At 38.8% G+C, this 26,310-nt stretch overlaps 1 protein-coding gene across 1 annotated transcript in view; it reads left to right on the plus strand.

Moving 5' to 3' along the window:
• The window catches only part of LOC311122476 (dedicator of cytokinesis protein 1-like), a gene marked incomplete at its 3' end in the record, with an annotated part of 67,813 nt that overhangs the window by 13,684 nt on the left and 27,819 nt on the right, over positions 1–26,310 (plus strand). Inside the window, exons 3-4 of the mRNA XM_084196824.1 lie at positions 5,026–5,096; positions 25,616–25,722. Coding sequence (XP_084052950.1) covers positions 5,026–5,096; positions 25,616–25,722 — 178 coding nt within the window. The remainder of the gene's footprint in view (positions 1–5,025; positions 5,097–25,615; positions 25,723–26,310) is intronic.

Raw genomic sequence — 26,310 nt, forward strand, 5'->3', positions numbered from 1 at the left:
TAGGGCGGCGCACAATTGGCCCAGCGTCGTCCGGGTTTGGCCGGTGTAGGCCGTCATTGTAAATAAGAATTTGTTCTTAACTGACTTACCTAGTTAAATAAAGGTTAAATAAAAATGTGGGACGCACCCAGTGTTCCAGCCTGCTCTGGTCTGGACTGGTCTCTGTTTCCGTCTGAGTGGCTGTTTGAGTAGTTGTCAACAAAGTGGTGAAAACAGGGTATGAGTCTCAAATGGCACCCTACTCCCTATATAGTACTCTACTTTTGAACATAACTCTATGATCCCCTGTCAAAAGTAGTGCACTATATAGGGAATAGGGTACCATTTAGGACGCTTCCAGGACACTAGGAAGAAAGGCTCAGAAACTGCCTGGTTATTAAAACCACACTGATTGGAGGAAGGGGAAATAACAGCTCCTCCCTGAACTACATCACTGATGGATGTAGTTCTTGTTATTCTGCAACATGGAGTTAGTGGCTTTAGTCGTCACAACTGTGTGTCCTGGCAGGTGTCCAGATTAATGGTAGATGTACAGTAGGGTTGTGTTTGACACGTTTGGGTTTATAGTGGCCTATTAATAATTTACAGATCTATTTACCATGTGATAAATTGGGAAATATGTGGATGGAGTTACAGATGACTACCTGTATTAACAGATCATCCCTTAGCCTGAATACCACCCTACCTGTATTAACAGATCATCCCTTAGCCTGAATACCACCCTACCTGTATTAACAGATCATCCCTTAGCCTGAATACCAACCTACCTGTATTAACAGATCATCCCTTAGCCTGAATACCACCCTACCTGTATTAACAGATCATCCCTTAGCCTGAATACCAACCTACCTGTATTAACAGATCATCCCTTAGCCTGAATACCACCCTACCTGTATTAACAGATCATCCCTTAGCCTGAATACCACCCTACCTGTATTAACAGATCATCCCTTAGCCTGAATACCATCCTACCTGTATTAACAGATCATCCCTTAGCCTGAATACCACCCTGCCTGTATTAACAGATCATCCCTTAGCCTGAATACCATCCTACCTGTATTAACAGATCATCCCTTAGCCTGAATACCACCCTGCCTGTATTAACAGATCATCCCTTAGCCTGAATACCACCCTACCTACAGAGGACCGCATCATGCAACTTTAGTTGTGATAAAACCTTATGTTTTGATTTTTAATACATTCTAAGGCTGCAAGCGCTCTGCTCTGTTTCTTGCTCAGGCTTCACACACTACATCAGTCTCTCATTCACAATTAGACATGAACTTGATAATATTCTCACCCATCAGACTATTCTCAATTTAATCTGGTCTTTCCATATACAGTAGCCTACTAATTATGTGTGGAATAATTATTTTATTTAGAATGCGCTGTGAATGGAAATGGAAAGCTGGAGAAAGCTGGGATCTCTCTTTTTAAATTTTGGCCAATCAAAACTGTTTTCACACGCAATTGTGCAATGACTGGGCTTATAAGAACACATTTGACTAGGCTCAGTAGGCTGTGGGCTCTCCAACCGTGTTCCAGGGGTCATTTCACTAGGCTCAGTAGGCTGTGGGCTCTCCAACCGTGTTCCAGGGGTCATTTGACTAGGCTCAGTAGGCTGTGGGCTCTCCAACCGTGTTCCAGGGGTCATTTGACTAGGCTCAGTAGGCTGTGGGCTCTCCAACCGTGTTCCAGGGGTCTTGGGCCTATAAGCGACACTTGGAGTCATTTGTCTGCTTTAGTTGTGATACAGACCTTATCAAAACACATTAGGTCTATGGGTTAGGCTTCACGATGCATGTGACTAGGAATTGAAAAAGTCGGGGGGAAATGCACACGCTGGGCGTCATTCACAACAGTGATAATATTCTACACCCCATCAGACTATTTATTCTCAATGTAATCTCGTCTTTACATACTGTATACTAAAACATGTACAGAATGTGTGAAGTTAGTTTTGATTTACAATGGGCTGTTATCATGCACCTGACAGAACAGGGGCATCGGGGAAAAACCCACATCATCCATATACACTTGAATAGCGAATGGAGGACGCTTTTCCCACTGTTCATTTTCATGCCAGCCAGGTAGGCTATACTCCTGTTGTAGAGCGAAGCGATGTGCTTACTATTAGGAGAGTTGAGAAATAAATGTAGTAGGCCTAGCTTCTAAATTAGAAAGCTGATCCTCCTCTTTTTAATAGAGGCCATCAAAACTCTGTTTTCTCACACAGCCTCTAGAAATGCTGCACAGCATGAGCTTATAGGAACACTTATTACATTCCATGCATCAACCAGCTATGAGGAGCTTTGCTCTCGCTGCGCATCAGTTGATCCCAGTCCGCTCAAACTCTGAATACCAGGGCTCTCGTGAAGCGTTTGATTATATTTTCGATTGCATTTGCATTGATGTCAGAGTGATTAGAGGGACAGTGGAGCGCTGAGTACCAGGCAGTTAGCAAGTTTGGTAGGCTACTAATGACCAGCAGCAGCATCAGAGCGCAGTTTTTGGAGAAGCCTAGATATCTTGACTCAACGGTCACGTGGAATTTAACAGCGGTCATGACTCATGACTGCCGGCGTGGCGGTAATACGGTCACCGGAACTAAGCCCTACTCTGATGCTCTGATGCTAATGTGGCTAATCAGTCCAGATGCTGGTTAAACAAACATGGCCGAATATACCAGATCAGCCAGTCAGTCACTGTAACTGACACATGCACACAGCATATGTTTTGCTATCCTTCTGGGGACCTAAAGTTGATTTCCATTCTATTTTCCCTAACCTTAACCTCTAACCTCTAACTCTAAACTTAAACCTAACCCTAATTCTAACTCTAACATGAATTGTTAACCTAACCCTAAACCAAACCCCTAATCTTAAAATAGCCTTTGTCCTCGTGGGGACCTGGGAAATGTCCCCACCAGGGATCATCTTCCTTGTTTTACCATCCTTTGTGGGGACTTTTGGGGATTTCCACGAGGACAGTAATACACGCGGGCGCTTGATGAGCGCCACTAGCAATGTAAAGCTCATCGCAGCACATCTGTCTGTGGTAATGAACCTGTAACGATCCTGTATAGACCAGATGGTCTGATGCCTCTGATGCCAATCACCCCAGATGCTGACTACACAAACAAGTAATCATGGCCGACCAGGTCAGTCAGTTAGCCAGAGAAGGTGTCAGCCTAGCCAGGCACGCCACGGCGCTGGGGCAGTCCCTGGTAATCGCTCCCCGTCAGGCAGGCAGTCAGTCCAGACCAGTCCAGACCAGTTAGAGGAGGGGAGGTCTGGCTGGTGCTGGGCTGTTCGCTGGGTGGCCTCTAGTAATCACTCCCGCTATTAACGGATGGTCCTTTTAATCAGCCTACTAACTCACTGTTCAGTGCTCCCTGATGACTTCATTACCGTCTTTGTTTGTCTGGAGTCTGGACGGTGGGCCTTGCAGAGCTGTAGTGGTGGTCCCACAGGGGAGGGGGAAGATCTGTTCAGTCAGGGGCTTCTCAAGATTGGAACACTACTCAGGCTGTGTTCAGTCAGGACTACCTGGGGAGAGGGGTCAGGACTACCTGGGGAGAGGGGTCAGGACTACCTGGGCAGAGGAGTCAGGACTACCTGGGCCGAGGAGTCAGGACTACCTGGGGAGAGGAGTCAGGACTACCTGGGGAGAGGAGTCAGGACTACCTGGGCAGAGGAGTCAGGACTACCTGGGCAGAGGAGTCAGGACTACCTGGGCAGAGGAGTCAGGACTACCTGGGCCGAGGAGTCAGGACTACCTGGGGAGAGGAGTCAGGACTACCTGGGCAGAGGAGTCAGGACTACCTGGGCCGAGGAGTCAGGACTACCTGGGCCGAGGAGTCAGGACTACCTGGGCCGAGGAGTCAGGACTACCTGGGGAGAGGAGTCAGGACTACCTGGGCAGAGGAGTCAGGACTACCTGGGCAGAGGAGTCAGGACTACCTGGGCCGAGGAGTCAGGACTACCTGGGGAGAGGAGTCAGGACTACCTGGGCAGAGGAGTCAGGACTACCTGGGCAGAGGAGTCAGGACTACCTGGGCAGAGGAGTCAGGACTACCTGGGGAGAGGAGTCAGGACTACCTGGGCAGAGGAGTCAGGACTACCTGGGCAGAGGAGTCAGGACTACCTGGGCAGAGGAGTCAGGACTACCTGGGCAGAGGAGTCAGGACTACCTGGGCAGAGGAGTCAGGACTACCTGGGCAGAGGAGTCAGGACTACCTGGGCAGAGGAGTCAGGACTACCTGGGGAGAGGAGTCAGGACTACCTGGGCAGAGGAGTCAGGACTACCCTGAGTCTGATGTCCTGAGTACATCAATCAGGAGAGGACAAGGCTGCTGGAATGTGTGCCTGTATCCAAAATGGCACCCTACTCCCTTATTGATTCTGACAGTGTAGTGCCTCTGACAGTGTATTGCCTCTGACAGTGTAGTGACTCTGACAGTGTAGTGACTCTGACAGTGTAGTGACTCTGACAGTGTAGTGACTCTGACAGTGTATTGACTCTGACAGTGTATTGACTCTGACAGTGTAGTGACTCCGACAGTGTATTGCCTCTGACAGTGTAGTGACTCTGACAGTGTATTGCCTCTGACAGTGTAGTGACTCTGACAGTGTATTGCCTCTGACAGTGTAGTGACTCGGTAGTGACTCTGACAGTGTAGTGCCTCTGACAGTGTAGTGCCTCTGACAGTGTAGTGACTCTGACAGTGTATTGCCTCTGACAGTGTAGTGACTCTGTAGTGACTCTGACAGTGTATTGCCTCTGACAGTGTATGGACTATGACAGCATCACTGCTATTGATTATTTGTTTATAGAGTCAAGGCTGGGCTATGAATCATGCTCTGTAATAATTGTCACGTAGAAACAAATCCAGTCATTCAAAGTATTCTGATAATCTAGCTAACATTTTGAACATTATAATGAGGGCCAGGGGTTACACAGTTGGTAGTCTAATATTCAAACCTTTAAGATCAGGGATAATCATACTCATTTTGTTTTGTCCAGGGTGCAGCACTGAAGTACGTCCCCACCATCGTGAACGACGTCAAACTGGTCTTCGATCCTAAGGAGCTCAGGTATGTTTTCATCAGGAAAACAGCTATCTTGTGGTGAATATGTTTTAACACACAGTTAGGACTCCAAATGGGAAATCTGGTTATATACACCAACTATACCTGAATGATTTCACACTGTACATAACACACTTCTACAATGCCATAACAAAGCTGAGATGTTCCTCCTATTCCCTCCACTGGCTGTGACTCCTGTTAGACTAATACTGTGGTATCATTATCTATGACTCCTGTTAGACCAATACTGTAGTATCATTATCTATGACTCCTGTTAGACTAATACTGTGGTATCATTATCTATGACTCCTGTTAGACTAATACTGTGGTATCATTATCTATGACTCCTGTTAGACTAATACTGTGGTATCATTATCTATGACTCCTGTTAGACTAATACTGTGGTATCATTATCTATGACTCCTGTTAGACTAATACTGTAGTATCATTATCTATGACTCCTGTTAGACTAATACTGTGGTATCATTATCTATGACTCCTGTTAGACTAATACTGTGGTATCATTATCTATGACTCCTGTTAGACTAATACTGTGGTATCATTATATATGACTCCTGTTAGACTAATACTGTGGTATCATTATCTATGACTCCTGTTAGACTAATACTGTGGTATCATTATCTATGACTCCTGTTAGACTAATACTGTGGTATCATTATATATGACTCCTGTTAGACTAATACTGTGGTATCATTATCTATGACTCCTGTTAGACTAATACTGTGGTATCATTATGACTCCTGTTAGACTAATACTGTGGTATCATTATCTGTGACTCCTGTTAGACTAACACTGTGGTATCATTATCTATGACTCCTGTTAGACTAATACTGTGGTATCATTATCTATGACTCCTGTTAGACTAATATTGTGGTATCATTATCTATGACTCCTGTTAGACTAATACTGTAGTATCATTATCTATGACTCCTGTTAGACTAATACTGTGGTATCATTATCTATGACTCCTGTTAGACTAATACTGTGGTATCATTATCTATGACTCCTGTTAGACTAATACTGTAGTATCATTATCTATGACTCCTGTTAGACTAATACTGTGGTATCATTATATATGACTCCTGTTAGACTAATACTGTGGTATCATTATCTATGACTCCTGTTAGACTAATACTGTGGTATCATTATCTATGACTCCTGTTAGACTAATACTGTGGTATCATTATCTATGACTCCTGTTAGACTAATACTGTGGTATCATTATCTATGACTCCTGTTAGACTAATACTGTGGTATCATTATCTATGACTCCTGTTGGACTAATACTGTGGTATCATTATATATGACTCCTGTTAGACTAATACTGTGGTATCATTATCTATGACTCCTGTTAGACTAATACTGTGGTATCATTATCTATGACTCCTGTTAGACTAATACTTTGGTATCATTATGACTCCTGTTAGACTAATACTGTGGTATCATTATCTATGACTCCTGTCAGACTAATACTGTAGTATCATTATCTATGACTCCTGTTAGACTAATACTGTGGTATCATTATCTATGACTCCTGTTAGACTAATAATGTGGTATCATTATATATGACTCCTGTTAGACTAATACTGTGGTATCATTATCTATGACTCCTGTTAGACTAATACTGTAGTATCATTATCTATGACTCCTGTTAGACTAAAACTGTAGTATCATTATCTATGACTCCTGTTAGACTAATACTGTGGTATCATTATATATGACTCCTGTTAGACTAATACTGTGGTATCATTATCTATGACTCCTGTTAGACTAATACTGTGGTATCATTATCTATGACTCCTGTTAGACTAATACTGTAGTATCATTATCTGTGACTCCTGTTAGACTAATACTGTGGTATCATTATGACTCCTGTCAGACTAATACTGTGGTATCATTATCTATGACTCCTGTTAGACTAATACTGTGGTATCATTATCTATGACTCCTGTTGGACTAATACTGTGGTAGCATTATCTATGACTCCTGTTAGACTAATACTGTGGTATCATTATCTATGACTCCTGTTAGACTAATAATGTGGTATCATTATCTATGACTCCTGTTAGACTAATACTGTGGTATCATTATCTATGACTCCTGTTAGACTAATACTGTGTTATCATTATCTATGACTCCTGTTAGACTAATACTGTGGTATCATTATCTATGACTCCTGTTAGACTAATACTGTGGTATCATTATCTATGACTCCTGTTGGACTAATACTGTAGTATCATTATCTATGACTCCTGTTAGACTAATACTGTGGTATCATTATGACTCCTGTTAGACTAATACTGTGGTATCATTATCTATGACTCCTGTTAGACTAATACTGTGGTATCATTATGACTCCTGTTAGACTAATACTGTGGTATCATTATCTATGACTCCTGTTGGACTAATACTGTGGTATCATTATCTATGACTCCTGTTTGACTAATACTGTGGTATCATTATCTATGACTCCTGTTAGACTAATACTGTAGTATCATTATCTATGACTCCTGTTAGACTAATACTGTGGTATCATTATATATGACTCCTGTTAGACTAATACTGTGGTATCATTATCTATGACTCCTGTTAGACTAATACTGTAGTATCATTATCTATGACTCCTGTTAGACTAATACTGTGGTATCATTATCTATGACTCCTGTCAGACTAATACTGTAGTATCATTATCTATGACTCCTGTTAGACTAATACTGTGGTATCATTATCTGTGACTCCTGTTAGACTAATACTGTAGTATCATTATCTATGACTCCTGTTGGACTAATACTGTGGTATCATTATCTGTGACTCCTGTTAGACTAATACTGTGGTATCATTATCTATGACTCCTGTTGGACTAATACTGTGGTATCATTATCTGTGACTCCTGTTAGACTAATACTGTAGTATCATTATCTATGACTCCTGTTGGACTAATACTGTGGTATCATTATCTGTGACTCCTGTTAGACTAATACTGTAGTATCATTATCTATGACTCCTGTTGGACTAATACTGTGGTATCATTATCTATGACTCCTGTTAGACTAATACTGTGGTATCATTATATATGACTCCTGTTGGACTAATACTGTGTTATCATTATCTATGACTCCTGTTAGACTAATACTGTAGTATCATTATCTGTGACTCCTGTTAGACTAATACTGTGGTATCATTATCTATGACTCCTGTTAGACTAATACTGTGGTATCATTATCTATGACTCCTGTTAGACTAATACTGTGGTATCATTATGACTCCTGTTAGACTAATACTGTGGTATCATTATATATGACTCCTGTTAGACTAATACTGTGGTATCATTATCTATGACTCCTGTTAGACTAATACTGTGGTATCATTAGCTATGACTCCTGTTAGACTAATACTGTGGTATCATTATATATGACTCCTGTTAGACTAATACTGTGGTATCATTATCTATGACTCCTGTTAGACTAATACTGTAGTATCATTATCTATGACTCCTGTTAGACCAATACTGTGGTATCATTATCTATGACTCCTGTTAGACTAATACTGTGGTATCATTATCTATGACTCCTGTTAGACTAATACTGTGGTATCATTATGACTCCTGTTAGACTAATAATGTGGTATCATTATATATGACTCCTGTTGGACTAATACTGTGTTATCATTATATATGACTCCTGTTAGACTAATACTGTGGTATCATTATCTATGCCTCCTGTTAGACTAATACTGTGGTATCATTATCTATGACTCCTGTTAGACTAATACTGTGGTATCATTATCTATGACTCCTGTTAGACTAATACTGTGGTATCATTATCTATGACTCCTGTTTGACTAATACTGTGGTATCATTATCTATGACTCCTGTTAGACTAATACTGTAGTATCATTATCTATGACTCCTGTTAGACTAATACTGTGGTATCATTATCTATGACTCCTGTTAGACTAATACTGTGGTATCATTATCTATGACTCCTGTTAGACTAATACTGTAGTATCATTATCTATGACTCCTGTTAGACTAATACTGTGGTATCATTATCTATGACTCCTGTCAGACTAATACTGTAGTATCATTATCTATGACTCCTGTTAGACTAATACTGTGGTATCATTATCTGTGACTCCTGTTAGACTAATACTGTAGTATCATTATCTATGACTCCTGTTGGACTAATACTGTGGTATCATTATCTGTGACTCCTGTTAGACTAATACTGTGGTATCATTATCTATGACTCCTGTTGGACTAATACTGTGGTATCATTATCTGTGACTCCTGTTAGACTAATACTGTAGTATCATTATCTATGACTCCTGTTGGACTAATACTGTGGTATCATTATCTGTGACTCCTGTTAGACTAATACTGTGGTATCATTATCTATGACTCCTGTTGGACTAATACTGTGGTATCATTATCTATGACTCCTGTTAGACTAATACTGTGGTATCATTATATATGACTCCTGTTGGACTAATACTGTGTTATCATTATCTATGACTCCTGTTAGACTAATACTGTAGTATCATTATCTGTGACTCCTGTTAGACTAATACTGTGGTATCATTATCTATGACTCCTGTTAGACTAATACTGTGGTATCATTATCTATGACTCCTGTTAGACTAATACTGTGGTATCATTATGACTCCTGTTAGACTAATACTGTGGTATCATTATATATGACTCCTGTTAGACTAATACTGTGGTATCATTATCTATGACTCCTGTTAGACTAATACTGTGGTATCATTAGCTATGACTCCTGTTAGACTAATACTGTGGTATCATTATATATGACTCCTGTTAGACTAATACTGTGGTATCATTATCTATGACTCCTGTTAGACTAATACTGTAGTATCATTATCTATGACTCCTGTTAGACCAATACTGTGGTATCATTATCTATGACTCCTGTTAGACTAATACTGTGGTATCATTATCTATGACTCCTGTTAGACTAATACTGTGGTATCATTATGACTCCTGTTAGACTAATAATGTGGTATCATTATATATGACTCCTGTTGGACTAATACTGTGTTATCATTATCTATGACTCCTGTTAGACTAATACTGTGGTATCATTATCTATGCCTCCTGTTAGACTAATACTGTGGTATCATTATCTATGACTCCTGTTAGACTAATACTGTGGTATCATTATCTATGACTCCTGTTAGACTAATACTGTGGTATCATTATCTATGACTCCTGTTAGACTAATACTGTGTTATCATTATCTATGACTCCTGTTAGATTAATACTGTGGTATCATTATCTATGACTCCTGTTAGAGTAATACTGTGGTATCATTATCTATGACTCCTGTTAGACTAATACTGTGGTATCATTATCTATGACTCCTGTTGGACTAATACTGTGGTATCATTATCTATGACTCCTGTTAGACTAATACTGTGGTATCATTATGACTCCTGTTAGACTAATACTGTGGTATCATTATCTATGACTCCTGTTGGACTAATACTGTGGTATCATTATATATGACTCCTGTCAGACTAATACTGTTGTATCATTATCTATGACTCCTGTTAGATTAATACTGTGGTATCATTATATATGACTCCTGTCAGACTAATACTGTAGTATCATTATCTATGACTCCTGTTAGACTAATACTGTGGTATCATTATCTATGACTCCTGTTAGACTAATACTGTGGTATCATTATCTATGACTCCTGTTAGACTAATACTGTGGTATCATTATCTATGACTCCTGTTAGACTAATACTGTGGTATCATTATATATGACTCCTGTTAGACTAATACTGTGGTATCATTATGACTCCTGTTAGATTAATACTGTGGTATCATTATATATGACTCCTGTTAGATTAATACTGTGGTATCATTATCTATGACTCCTGTTAGACTAATACTGTGGTATCATTATCTATGACTCCTGTTAGACTAATACTGTGGTATCATTAGCTATGACTCCTGTTGGACTAATACTGTGGTATCATTATCTATGACTCCTGTTGGACTAATACTGTGGTATCATTATGACTCCTGTTAGACTAATACTGTGGTATCATTATCTATGACTCCTGTTAGACTAATACTGTGGTATCATTATGACTCCTGTTAGACTAATACTGTGGTATCATTAGCTATGACTCCTGTTGGACTAATACTGTGGTATCATTATATATGACTCCTGTTGGACTAATACTGTAGTATCATTATCTATGACTCCTGTTAGACTAATAATGTAGTATCATTATCTATGACTCCTGTTAGACTAATACTGTGGTATCATTATGACTCCTGTTAGACTAATACTGTGGTATCATTAGCTATGACTCCTGTTGGACTAATACTGTGGTATCATTATATATGACTCCTGTTGGACTAATACTGTAGTATCATTATCTATGACTCCTGTTAGACTAATAATGTAGTATCATTATCTATGACTCCTGTTAGACTAATACTGTGGTATCATTATGACTCCTGTTAGACTAATACTGTGGTATCATTATCTGTGACTCCTGTTAGACTAATACTGTGGTATCATTATCTATGACTCCTGTTGGACTAATACTGTGGTATCATTATATATGACTCCTGTTAGACTAATACTGTGGTATCATTATCTATGACTCCTGTTAGACTAATACTGTGGTATCATTATCTATGACTCCTGTTAGACTAATACTTTGGTATCATTATGACTCCTGTTAGACTAATACTGTGGTATCATTATCTATGACTCCTGTCAGACTAATACTGTAGTATCATTATCTATGACTCCTGTTAGACTAATACTGTGGTATCATTATCTATGACTCCTGTTAGACTAATAATGTGGTATCATTATATATGACTCCTGTTAGACTAATACTGTGGTATCATTATCTATGACTCCTGTTAGACTAATACTGTAGTATCATTATCGATGACTCCTGTTAGACTAAAACTGTAGTATCATTATCTATGACTCCTGTTAGACTAATACTGTGGTATCATTATATATGACTCCTGTTAGACTAATACTGTGGTATCATTATCTATGACTCCTGTTAGACTAATACTGTGGTATCATTATCTATGACTCCTGTTAGACTAATACTGTAGTATCATTATCTGTGACTCCTGTTAGACTAATACTGTGGTATCATTATGACTCCTGTCAGACTAATACTGTGGTATCATTATCTATGACTCCTGTTAGACTAATACTGTGGTATCATTATCTATGACTCCTGTTGGACTAATACTGTGGTAGCATTATCTATGACTCCTGTTAGACTAATACTGTGGTATCATTATCTATGACTCCTGTTAGACTAATACTGTGGTATCATTATCTATGACTCCTGTTAGACTAATACTGTGGTATCATTATCTATGACTCCTGTTAGACTAATACTGTGTTATCATTATCTATGACTCCTGTTAGACTAATACTGTGGTATCATTATCTATGACTCCTGTTAGACTAATACTGTGGTATCATTATCTATGACTCCTGTTGGACTAATACTGTAGTATCATTATCTATGACTCCTGTTAGACTAATACTGTGGTATCATTATGACTCCTGTTAGACTAATACTGTGGTATCATTATCTATGACTCCTGTTAGACTAATACTGTGGTATCATTATGACTCCTGTTAGACTAATACTGTGGTATCATTATCTATGACTCCTGTTGGACTAATACTGTGGTATCATTATCTATGACTCCTGTTTGACTAATACTGTGGTATCATTATCTATGACTCCTGTTAGACTAATACTGTAGTATCATTATCTATGACTCCTGTTAGACTAATACTGTGGTATCATTATCTATGACTCCTGTTAGACTAATACTGTGGTATCATTATCTATGACTCCTGTTAGACTAATACTGTAGTATCATTATCTATGACTCCTGTTAGACTAATACTGTGGTATCATTATCTATGACTCCTGTCAGACTAATACTGTAGTATCATTATCTATGACTCCTGTTAGACTAATACTGTGGTATCATTATCTGTGACTCCTGTTAGACTAATACTGTAGTATCATTATCTATGACTCCTGTTGGACTAATACTGTGGTATCATTATCTGTGACTCCTGTTAGACTAATACTGTGGTATCATTATCTATGACTCCTGTTGGACTAATACTGTGGTATCATTATCTGTGACTCCTGTTAGACTAATACTGTAGTATCATTATCTATGACTCCTGTTGGACTAATACTGTGGTATCATTATCTGTGACTCCTGTTAGACTAATACTGTAGTATCATTATCTATGACTCCTGTTGGACTAATACTGTGGTATCATTATCTATGACTCCTGTTAGACTAATACTGTGGTATCATTATATATGACTCCTGTTGGACTAATACTGTGTTATCATTATCTATGACTCCTGTTAGACTAATACTGTAGTATCATTATCTGTGACTCCTGTTAGACTAATACTGTGGTATCATTATCTATGACTCCTGTTAGACTAATACTGTGGTATCATTATCTATGACTCCTGTTAGACTAATACTGTGGTATCATTATGACTCCTGTTAGACTAATACTGTGGTATCATTATATATGACTCCTGTTAGACTAATACTGTGGTATCATTATCTATGACTCCTGTTAGACTAATACTGTGGTATCATTAGCTATGACTCCTGTTAGACTAATACTGTGGTATCATTATATATGACTCCTGTTAGACTAATACTGTGGTATCATTATCTATGACTCCTGTTAGACTAATACTGTAGTATCATTATCTATGACTCCTGTTAGACCAATACTGTGGTATCATTATCTATGACTCCTGTTAGACTAATACTGTGGTATCATTATCTATGACTCCTGTTAGACTAATACTGTGGTATCATTATGACTCATGTTAGACTAATAATGTGGTATCATTATATATGACTCCTGTTGGACTAATACTGTGTTATCATTATCTATGACTCCTGTTAGACTAATACTGTGGTATCATTATCTATGCCTCCTGTTAGACTAATACTGTGGTATCATTATCTATGACTCCTGTTAGACTAATACTGTGGTATCATTATCTATGACTCCTGTTAGACTAATACTGTGGTATCATTATCTATGACTCCTGTTTGACTAATACTGTGGTATCATTATCTATGACTCCTGTTAGACTAATACTGTAGTATCATTATCTATGACTCCTGTTAGACTAATACTGTGGTATCATTATCTATGACTCCTGTTAGACTAATACTGTGGTATCATTATCTATGACTCCTGTTAGACTAATACTGTAGTATCATTATCTATGACTCCTGTCAGACTAATACTGTAGTATCATTATCTATGACTCCTGTTAGACTAATACTGTGGTATCATTATCTATGACTCCTGTTAGACTAATAATGTGGTATCATTATATATGACTCCTGTTAGACTAATACTGTGGTATCATTATCTATGACTCCTGTTAGACTAATACTGTAGTATCATTATCTATGACTCCTGTTAGACTAAAACTGTAGTATCATTATCTATGACTCCTGTTAGACTAATACTGTGGTATCATTATATATGACTCCTGTTAGACTAATACTGTGGTATCATTATCTATGACTCCTGTTAGACTAATACTGTGGTATCATTATCTATGACTCCTGTTAGACTAATACTGTAGTATCATTATCTGTGACTCCTGTTAGACTAATACTGTGGTATCATTATGACTCCTGTCAGACTAATACTGTGGTATCATTATCTATGACTCCTGTTAGACTAATACTGTGGTATCATTATCTATGACTCCTGTTGGACTAATACTGTGGTAGCATTATCTATGACTCCTGTTAGACTAATACTGTGGTATCATTATCTATGACTCCTGTTAGACTAATACTGTGGTATCATTATCTATGACTCCTGTTAGACTAATACTGTGGTATCATTATCTATGACTCCTGTTAGACTAATACTGTGTTATCATTATCTATGACTCCTGTTAGACTAATACTGTGGTATCATTATCTATGACTCCTGTTAGACTAATACTGTGGTATCATTATCTATGACTCCTGTTGGACTAATACTGTAGTATCATTATCTATGACTCCTGTTAGACTAATACTGTGGTATCATTATGACTCCTGTTAGACTAATACTGTGGTATCATTATCTATGACTCCTGTTAGACTAATACTGTGGTATCATTATGACTCCTGTTAGACTAATACTGTGGTATCATTATCTATGACTCCTGTTGGACTAATACTGTGGTATCATTATCTATGACTCCTGTTTGACTAATACTGTGGTATCATTATCTATGACTCCTGTTAGACTAATACTGTAGTATCATTATCTATGACTCCTGTTAGACTAATACTGTGGTATCATTATCTATGACTCCTGTTAGACTAATACTGTGGTATCATTATCTATGACTCCTGTTAGACTAATACTGTAGTATCATTATCTATGACTCCTGTTAGACTAATACTGTGGTATCATTATCTATGACTCCTGTCAGACTAATACTGTAGTATCATTATCTATGACTCCTGTTAGACTAATACTGTGGTATCATTATCTGTGACTCCTGTTAGACTAATACTGTAGTATCATTATCTATGACTCCTGTTGGACTAATACTGTGGTATCATTATCTGTGACTCCTGTTAGACTAATACTGTGGTATCATTATCTATGACTCCTGTTGGACTAATACTGTGGTATCATTATCTGTGACTCCTGTTAGACTAATACTGTAGTATCATTATCTATGACTCCTGTTGGACTAATACTGTGGTATCATTATCTGTGACTCCTGTTAGACTAATACTGTAGTATCATTATCTATGACTCCTGTTGGACTAATACTGTGGTATCATTATCTATGACTCCTGTTAGACTAATACTGTGGTATCATTATATATGACTCCTGTTGGACTAATACTGTGTTATCATTATCTATGACTCCTGTTAGACTAATACTGTAGTATCATTATCTGTGACTCCTGTTAGACTAATACTGTGGTATCATTATCTATGACTCCTGTTAGACTAATACTGTGGTATCATTATCTATGACTCCTGTTAGACTAATACTGTGGTATCATTATGACTCCTGTTAGACTAATACTGTGGTATCATTATATATGACTCCTGTTAGACTAATACTGTGGTATCATTATCTATGACTCCTGTTAGACTAATACTGTGGTATCATTAGCTATGACTCCTGTTAGACTAATACTGTGGTATCATTATATATGACTCCTGTTAGACTAATACTGTGGTATCATTATCTATGACTCCTGTTAGACTAATACTGTAGTATCATTATCTATGACTCCTGTTAGACCAATACTGTGGTATCATTATCTATGACTCCTGTTAGACTAATACTGTGGTATCATTATCTATGACTCCTGTTAGACTAATACTGTGGTATCATTATGACTCATGTTAGACTAATAATGTGGTATCATTATATATGACTCCTGTTGGACTAATACTGTGTTATCATTATCTATGACTCCTGTTAGACTAATACTGTGGTATCATTATCTATGCCTCCTGTTAGACTAATACTGTGGTATCATTATCTATGACTCCTGTTAGACTAATACTGTGGTATCATTATCTATGACTCCTGTTAGACTAATACTGTGGTATCATTATCTATGACTCCTGTTTGACTAATACTGTGGTATCATTATCTATGACTCCTGTTAGACTAATACTGTAGTATCATTATCTATGACTCCTGTTAGACTAATACTGTGGTATCATTATCTATGACTCCTGTTAGACTAATACTGTGGTATCATTATCTATGACTCCTGTTAGACTAATACTGTAGTATCATTATCTATGACTCCTGTTAGACTAATACTGTGGTATCATTATCTATGACTCCTGTCAGACTAATACTGTAGTATCATTATCTATGACTCCTGTTAGACTAATACTGTGGTATCATTATCTGTGACTCCTGTTAGACTAATACTGTAGTATCATTATCTATGACTCCTGTTGGACTAATACTGTGGTATCATTATCTGTGACTCCTGTTAGACTAATACTGTGGTATCATTATCTATGACTCCTGTTGGACTAATACTGTGGTATCATTATCTGTGACTCCTGTTAGACTAATACTGTAGTATCATTATCTATGACTCCTGTTGGACTAATACTGTGGTATCATTATCTGTGACTCCTGTTAGACTAATACTGTAGTATCATTATCTATGACTCCTGTTGGACTAATACTGTGGTATCATTATCTATGACTCCTGTTAGACTAATACTGTGGTATCATTATATATGACTCCTGTTGGACTAATACTGTGTTATCATTATCTATGACTCCTGTTAGACTAATACTGTAGTATCATTATCTGTGACTCCTGTTAGACTAATACTGTGGTATCATTATCTATGACTCCTGTTAGACTAATACTGTGGTATCATTATCTATGACTCCTGTTAGACTAATACTGTGGTATCATTATGACTCCTGTTAGACTAATACTGTGGTATCATTATATATGACTCCTGTTAGACTAATACTGTGGTATCATTATCTATGACTCCTGTTAGACTAATACTGTGGTATCATTAGCTATGACTCCTGTTAGACTAATACTGTGGTATCATTATATATGACTCCTGTTAGACTAATACTGTGGTATCATTATCTATGACTCCTGTTAGACTAATACTGTAGTATCATTATCTATGACTCCTGTTAGACCAATACTGTGGTATCATTATCTATGACTCCTGTTAGACTAATACTGTGGTATCATTATCTATGACTCCTGTTAGACTAATACTGTGGTATCATTATGACTCCTGTTAGACTAATAATGTGGTATCATTATATATGACTCCTGTTGGACTAATACTGTGTTATCATTATCTATGACTCCTGTTAGACTAATACTGTGGTATCATTATCTATGCCTCCTGTTAGACTAATACTGTGGTATCATTATCTATGACTCCTGTTAGACTAATACTGTGGTATCATTATCTATGACTCCTGTTAGACTAATACTGTGGTATCATTATCTATGACTCCTGTTAGACTAATACTGTAGTATCATTATCTATGACTCCTGTTAGATTAATACTGTGGTATCATTATCTATGACTCCTGTTAGAGTAATACTGTGGTATCATTATCTATGACTCCTGTTAGACTAATACTGTGGTATCATTATCTATGACTCCTGTTGGACTAATACTGTGGTATCATTATCTATGACTCCTGTTAGACTAATACTGTGGTATCATTATGACTCCTGTTAGACTAATACTGTGGTATCATTATCTATGACTCCTGTTGGACTAATACTGTGGTATCATTATATATGACTCCTGTCAGACTAATACTGTTGTATCATTATCTATGACTCCTGTTAGATTAATACTGTGGTATCATTATATATGACTCCTGTCAGACTAATACTGTAGTATCATTATCTATGACTCCTGTTAGACTAATACTGTGGTATCATTATCTATGACTCCTGTTAGACTAATACTGTGGTATCATTATCTATGACTCCTGTTAGACTAATACTGTGGTATCATTATCTATGACTCCTGTTAGACTAATACTGTGGTATCATTATATATGACTCCTGTTAGACTAATACTGTGGTATCATTATGACTCCTGTTAGATTAATACTGTGGTATCATTATATATGACTCCTGTTAGATTAATACTGTGGTATCATTATCTATGACTCCTGTTAGACTAATACTGTGGTATCATTATCTATGACTCCTGTTAGACTAATACTGTGGTATCATTATGACTCCTGTTAGACTAATACTGTGGTATCATTAGCTATGACTCCTGTTGGACTAATACTGTGGTATCATTATCTATGACTCCTGTTGGACTAATACTGTGGTATCATTATGACTCCTGTTAGACTAATACTGTGGTATCATTATCTATGACTCCTGTTAGACTAATACTGTGGTATCATTATCTATGACTCCTGTTAGACTAATACTGTGGTATCATTATGACTCCTGTTAGACTAATACTGTGGTATCATTAGCTATGACTCCTGTTGGACTAATACTGTGGTATCATTATATATGACTCCTGTTGGACTAATACTGTAGTATCATTATCTATGACTCCTGTTAGACTAATAATGTAGTATCATTATCTATGACTCCTGTTAGACTAATACTGTGGTATCATTATGACTCCTGTTAGACTAATACTGTGGTATCATTAGCTATGACTCCTGTTGGACTAATACTGTGGTATCATTATATATGACTCCTGTTGGACTAATACTGTAGTATCATTATCTATGACTCCTGTTAGACTAATAATGTAGTATCATTATCTATGACTCCTGTTAGACTAATACTGTGGTATCATTATGACTCCTGTTAGACTAATACTGTGGTATCATTATGACTCCTGTTAGACTAATACTGTGGTATCATTATCTGTGACTCCTGTTAGACTAATACTGTGGTATCATTATCTATGACTCCTGTTGGACTAATACTGTGGTATCATTATCTGTGACTCCTGTTAGACTAATACTGTAGTATCATTATCTATGACTCCTGTTGGACTAATACTGTGGTATCATTATCTGTGACTCCTGTTAGACTAATACTGTAGTATCATTATCTATGACTCCTGTTGGACTAATAATGTGGTATCATTATCTATGACTCCTGTTAGACTAATACTGTGGTATCATTATATATGACTCCTGTTGGACTAATACTGTGTTATCATTATCTATGACTCCTGTTAGACTAATACTGTAGTATCATTATCTGTGACTCCTGTTAGACTAATACTGTGGTGTCATTATCTATGACTCCTGTTAGACTAATACTGTGGTATCATTATCTATGACTCCTGTTAGACTAATACTGTGGTATCATTATGACTCCTGTTAGACTAATACTGTGGTATCATTATATATGACTCCTGTTAGACTAATACTGTGGTATCATTATCTATGACTCCTGTTAGACTAATACTGTGGTATCATTAGCTATGACTCCTGTTAGACTAATACTGTGGTATCATTATATATGACTCCTGTTAGACTAATACTGTGGTATCATTATCTATGACTCCTGTTAGACTAATACTGTAGTATCATTATCTATGACTCCTGTTAGACCAATACTGTGGTATCATTATCTATGACTCCTGTTAGACTAATACTGTGGTATCATTATCTATGACTCCTGTTAGACTAATACTGTAGTATCATTATCTATGACTCCTGTTAGACCAATACTGTGGTATCATTATCTATGACTCCTGTTAGACTAATACTGTGGTATCATTATCTATGACTCCTGTTAGACTAATACTGTGGTATCATTATGACTCCTGTTAGACTAATAATGTGGTATCATTATATATGACTCCTGTTGGACTAATACTGTGTTATCATTATCTATGACTCCTGTTAGACTAATACTGTGGTATCATTATCTATGCCTCCTGTTAGACTAATACTGTGGTATCATTATCTATGACTCCTGTTAGACTAATACTGTGGTATCATTATCTATGACTCCTGTTAGACTAATACTGTGGTATCATTATCTATGACTCCTGTTAGACTAATACTGTAGTATCATTATCTATGACTCCTGTTAGATTAATACTGTGGTATCATTATCTATGACTCCTGTTAGAGTAATACTGTGGTATCATTATCTATGACTCCTGTTAGACTAATACTGTGGTATCATTATCTATGACTCCTGTTGGACTAATACTGTGGTATCATTATCTATGACTCCTGTTAGACTAATACTGTGGTATCATTATGACTCCTGTTAGACTAATACTGTGGTATCATTATCTATGACTCCTGTTGGACTAATACTGTGGTATCATTATATATGACTCCTGTCAGACTAATACTGTTGTATCATTATCTATGACTCCTGTTAGATTAATACTGTGGTATCATTATATATGACTCCTGTCAGACTAATACTGTAGTATCATTATCTATGACTCCTGTTAGACTAATACTGTGGTATCATTATCTATGACTCCTGTTAGACTAATACTGTGGTATCATTATCTATGACTCCTGTTAGACTAATACTGTGGTATCATTATCTATGACTCCTGTTAGACTAATACTGTGGTATCATTATATATGACTCCTGTTAGACTAATACTGTGGTATCATTATGACTCCTGTTAGATTAATACTGTGGTATCATTATATATGACTCCTGTTAGATTAATACTGTGGTATCATTATCTATGACTCCTGTTAGACTAATACTGTGGTATCATTATCTATGACTCCTGTTAGACTAATACTGTGGTATCATTATGACTCCTGTTAGACTAATACTGTGGTATCATTAGCTATGACTCCTGTTGGACTAATACTGTGGTATCATTATCTATGACTCCTGTTGGACTAATACTGTGGTATCATTATGACTCCTGTTAGACTAATACTGTGGTATCATTATCTATGACTCCTGTTAGACTAATACTGTGGTATCATTATCTATGACTCCTGTTAGACTAATACTGTAGTATCATTATCTATGACTCCTGTTAGACTAATACTGTGGTATCATTATCTGTGACTCCTGTTAGAGTAATACTGTGGTATCATTATATATGACTCCTGTTAGACTAATACTGTGGTATCATTATATATGACTCCTGTTGGACTAATACTGTAGTATCATTATCTATGACTCCTGTTAGACTAATAATGTAGTATCATTATCTATGACTCCTGTTAGACTAATACTGTGGTATCATTATGACTCCTGTTAGACTAATACTGTGGTATCATTAGCTATGACTCCTGTTGGACTAATACTGTGGTATCATTATATATGACTCCTGTTGGACTAATACTGTAGTATCATTATATATGACTCCTGTTAGACTAATACTGTAGTATCATTATCTATGACTCCTGTTAGACTAATACTGTGGTATCATTATATATGACTCCTGTTAGACTAATACTGTGGTATCATTATGACTCCTGTTAGACTAATAATGTGGTATCATTATATATGACTCCTGTTAGACTAATACTGTGGTATCATTATCTATGACTCCTGTTAGACTAATACTGTGGTATCATTATATATGACTCCTGTTAGACTAATACTGTGGTATCATTATGACTCCTGTTAGACTAATACTGTGGTATCATTATCTATGACTCCTGTTAGACCAATAGGATGCCAGAAGCTAAGAAAGAGGAGCAGAGTGAATCTGAAAAGCCAATCTAAGAAATGAGGACATGTAATGATTTGACCAATGAAGCTAGAACAGTCTGACATGGAAGAGAGAGACTGAAGGGCATGCCTTGCTCAGTGGGTTTGTCTCGGAAGGAACCATCTCTTTGAAATGACATTTCATGTCTTAGATTGTCTCCCCTTTATTTTGGGCGATTACCTTTAACGGTTGGTTTGGATAAAGGACTGATTTGATATTGTGGCTGGTGCAGTGTGACTAGTCACTCGTCATTATAATAGAGCTACTTACCTTTAGGCTCTGTGCTACACACACACACACACACACACACACACACACACACACACACACATCACACACACACACACACACACACACACACACACACACACACACACACACACACACACACACACACACACACACACACAACACACCACATCACATCACATCACATCACATCACACACACACACACACACACACACACACACACACACACACACACACACACACATACATCACACACACACATACATCACACACACATCACACACACACACACACACATACACACATCACACACACACACACACACACACACACACACACACACACACACACACACACACACCCCAATTAACATTCACCAGCTGTACCAGCTGTGGGTTGGTTAAATATAGTTATGGTTGCCCTGGAAACATATAACTGCTGCTTCAACAACATTGCAGTGGTTAATGTACCCTGTCGTCAATGTTAAATCATCGTATTATATTGATTTTAGTGATACAAAATAACATTTTAATTAGAAAAGCTTTTAAATGGTTAGTAGCACATCAAGCTTTTGGCAATAGATCACGAGGACACAACAGTTTTACAGACTGTAGCTAATCTAATATTAAAACAAAAGGCTCAGCTTTTGTTATATAGCCATGGATCTTGTTTGAAGCCTGACTATGCTGAAATATTCACTAGCGTCCTGTTCTACATTCATGAAGCTGAACTGTTCAACTGTTCATGCAGAATAAGTTCTAGCCTACATTGACAGAATATTAAATATGTTGTGCTGACATTATGTATGTGACATGCGGAACCAAACGGGCCCCGGTCAAAAGTACCACACTACATAGGGAATAGGGGTGTCAGTTGGGAAGCATCCTGGCTGTGACGACATGTCAGCATTAGTGCACTGACTCTAGGACATTGTCCTTTCTAAACTCTGTGTAACTGAAAGGACAAGGTGTTTTCTACATAAAAGCTGGATATTTGAGTAGGGTCCCTCTGAAATGCTTTCTGCTTTTTACATTTACATTTACATTTACATTTACGTCATTTAGCAGACGCTCTTATCCAGAGCGACTTACAAATTGGTGCATTCACCCTATAGCCAGTGGGATAACCACTTTACTATTTTTTAATTTTTTTATTTATTTTTTGGGGGGAGGGAGGGGGGGGGGGGGTAGAAGGATTACTTTATCCTATCCCAGGTATTCCTTAAAGAGGTGGGGTTTCAAATGTCTCCGGAAGGTGGTGAGTGACTCCGCTGTCCTCACCACCTTCCGGAGACATTTGAAACCCCACCTTTTAAAGGGGATGTTTAGAGGAACGCATCACCGTGGTTATTGTGATATTGAAAAAGTTGATCTGGATGTTTAGCGTTCCATAGACGTCAATGTAAAGATAATGTGGATGTTGAAGATGAAGCAGATCCATTATATATCTGGCCACCTCTCTACCCAGACAGACTGGGTTGGCACTATCTGGCCACCTCTCTACCCAGACAGACTGGGTTGGCACTATCTGGCCACCTCTCTACCCAGACAGACTGGGTTGGCACTATCTGGCCACCTCTCTACCCAGACAGACTGGGTTGGCACTATCTGGCCACCTCTCTACCCAGACAGACTGGGTTGGCACTATCTGGCCACCTCTCTACCCAGACAGACTGGGTTGGCACTATCTGGCCACCTCTCTACCCAGACAGACTGGGTTGGCACTATCTGGCCACCTCTCTACCCAGACAGACTGGGTTGGCACTATCTGGCCACCTCTCTACCCAGACAGACTGGTTTGGCACTATCTGGCCACCTCTCATCCCAGACAGACTGGGTTGGCACTACTCCTCTCCTCCCACCCTCCCACCCTCTACTCCTCTCCTCCCACCCTCCCACCCTCCTCTCCTCTCCTCCCACCCTCCTCTCCTCTCCTACCACCCTCCCAACCTCCACTCCTCTCCTCCCACCCTCCCACCCTCTACTCCCACCCTCCCACCCTCCTCTCCTCCCACCCTCCTCTCCTCTCCTACCACCCTCCCACCCTCCACTCCTTTCCTCCCACCCTCCTCTCCTCTCCTCCCACCCTCCTCTCCTCTCCTCCCACTCCTCCCACCCTCCACTCCCCTCCTCTCCTCCCACCCTCCTCTCCTCCGACCCTCCTCTCCTTCCTCTTCTCCCTGGTCTCCTGTTCCCCACTGTGTCCAGTGTTAAAGCCAGAAAGCCTGTACAGTGGCACTTCTCCCTCATGGTCTGTACCTGGCTTCTTTTCAAGTCACAGATTACAGTGTTCAGCTGGCCTTTCTGTGTAGCTGGCCTTTCTACTTTCCACCCAGCTCCCAGTTCCTGTTATTTGATAGTGCCGGCAGGGCAAAGCTGTTCATTCAGAGCAAAGGAATGGAGAGTGGAGGGCAAGCGTTGTGCTTTTCTTCTGCAGTGACAGAAGAGCAGGGGGATTAGTTGCACCAGTCGTAAACACAAACCTGGCAGAGGAGAAGAGAGAGATGAATTGAGGCCATGTTGAGAATGTTTCATCCCTGTCCAATCACTTCCCTCCTCCAGCAGCAAGCAGCACTTCAGGCTTTACAAGTATCCGTCCTCTAGCTGAGGAGAACACCCCCTCCATCCATCATCCCATGGATGTGCTTTCCTGAGAGAACATTTTCCTCAAAGGATGTATAGCATCAAAAAGATGGTCCATTTAATGCACATGTTACTAAAAGGACGTAGTTCTGTTCCATTTAATGCACATGGTTTAGTCATGTCAATATAGCCACACATACAACATGTTCATAAACTGTTCACAGAGTTCATTATGCTGTTTGTCTTTGCAGTAAACTGTTCACATAGTTCATTATGCTGTTTGTCTTTGCAGTAAACTGTTCAGAGTTCATTATGCTGTTTGTCTTTGCAGTAAACTGTTCACAGAGTTCATTATGCTGTTTGTCTTTGCAGTAAACTGTTCACGGAGTTCATTCTGAAGGTTCCTCTGGGTCGTCTGGTCAAACAGAAGCTACACTGCCTCATCGACATCGTACACAGTGATCTCTTCACACAGCATGGTAAGAACTACGCTACTCAGCACCATCTCTGCCACCCCCACACACAGCTAGTCAAACAGCCCCAACACACATCTAGCCAAACAGCCCCAACACACATCTAGCCAAACAGCCCCAACACACATCTAGCCAAACAGCCCCAACACACAGCTAGTCAAACAGCCCCACACACAGCTAGCCAAACAGCCCCACAAACAGCTAGCCAAACAGCCCCAACACACATCTAGCCAAACAGCCCCAACACACATCTAGCCAAACAGCCCCACACACAGCTAGCCAAACAGCCCCAACACACAGCTAGTCAAACAGCCCCACAAACAGCTAGCCCAACACACAGCTAGCCAAACAGCCCCAACACACATCTAGCCAAACAGCCCCAACACACATCTAGCCAAACAGCCCCAACACACAGCTAGCCAAACAGCCCCAACACACATCTAGCCAAACAGCCCCAACACACAGCTAGCCAAACAGCCCCAACACACATCTAGCCAAACAGCCCCAACACACAGCTAGCCAAACAGCCCCACACACAGCTAGCCAAACAGCCCCACACACATCTAGCCCAACAGCCCCAACACACATCTAGCC

The sequence above is a fragment of the Coregonus lavaretus genome, assembly GCF_964263955.1.
Source record: "Coregonus lavaretus genome assembly, contig: HAP1_SCAFFOLD_523, whole genome shotgun sequence".
Lineage (NCBI taxonomy): Eukaryota > Metazoa > Chordata > Actinopteri > Salmoniformes > Salmonidae > Coregonus > Coregonus lavaretus.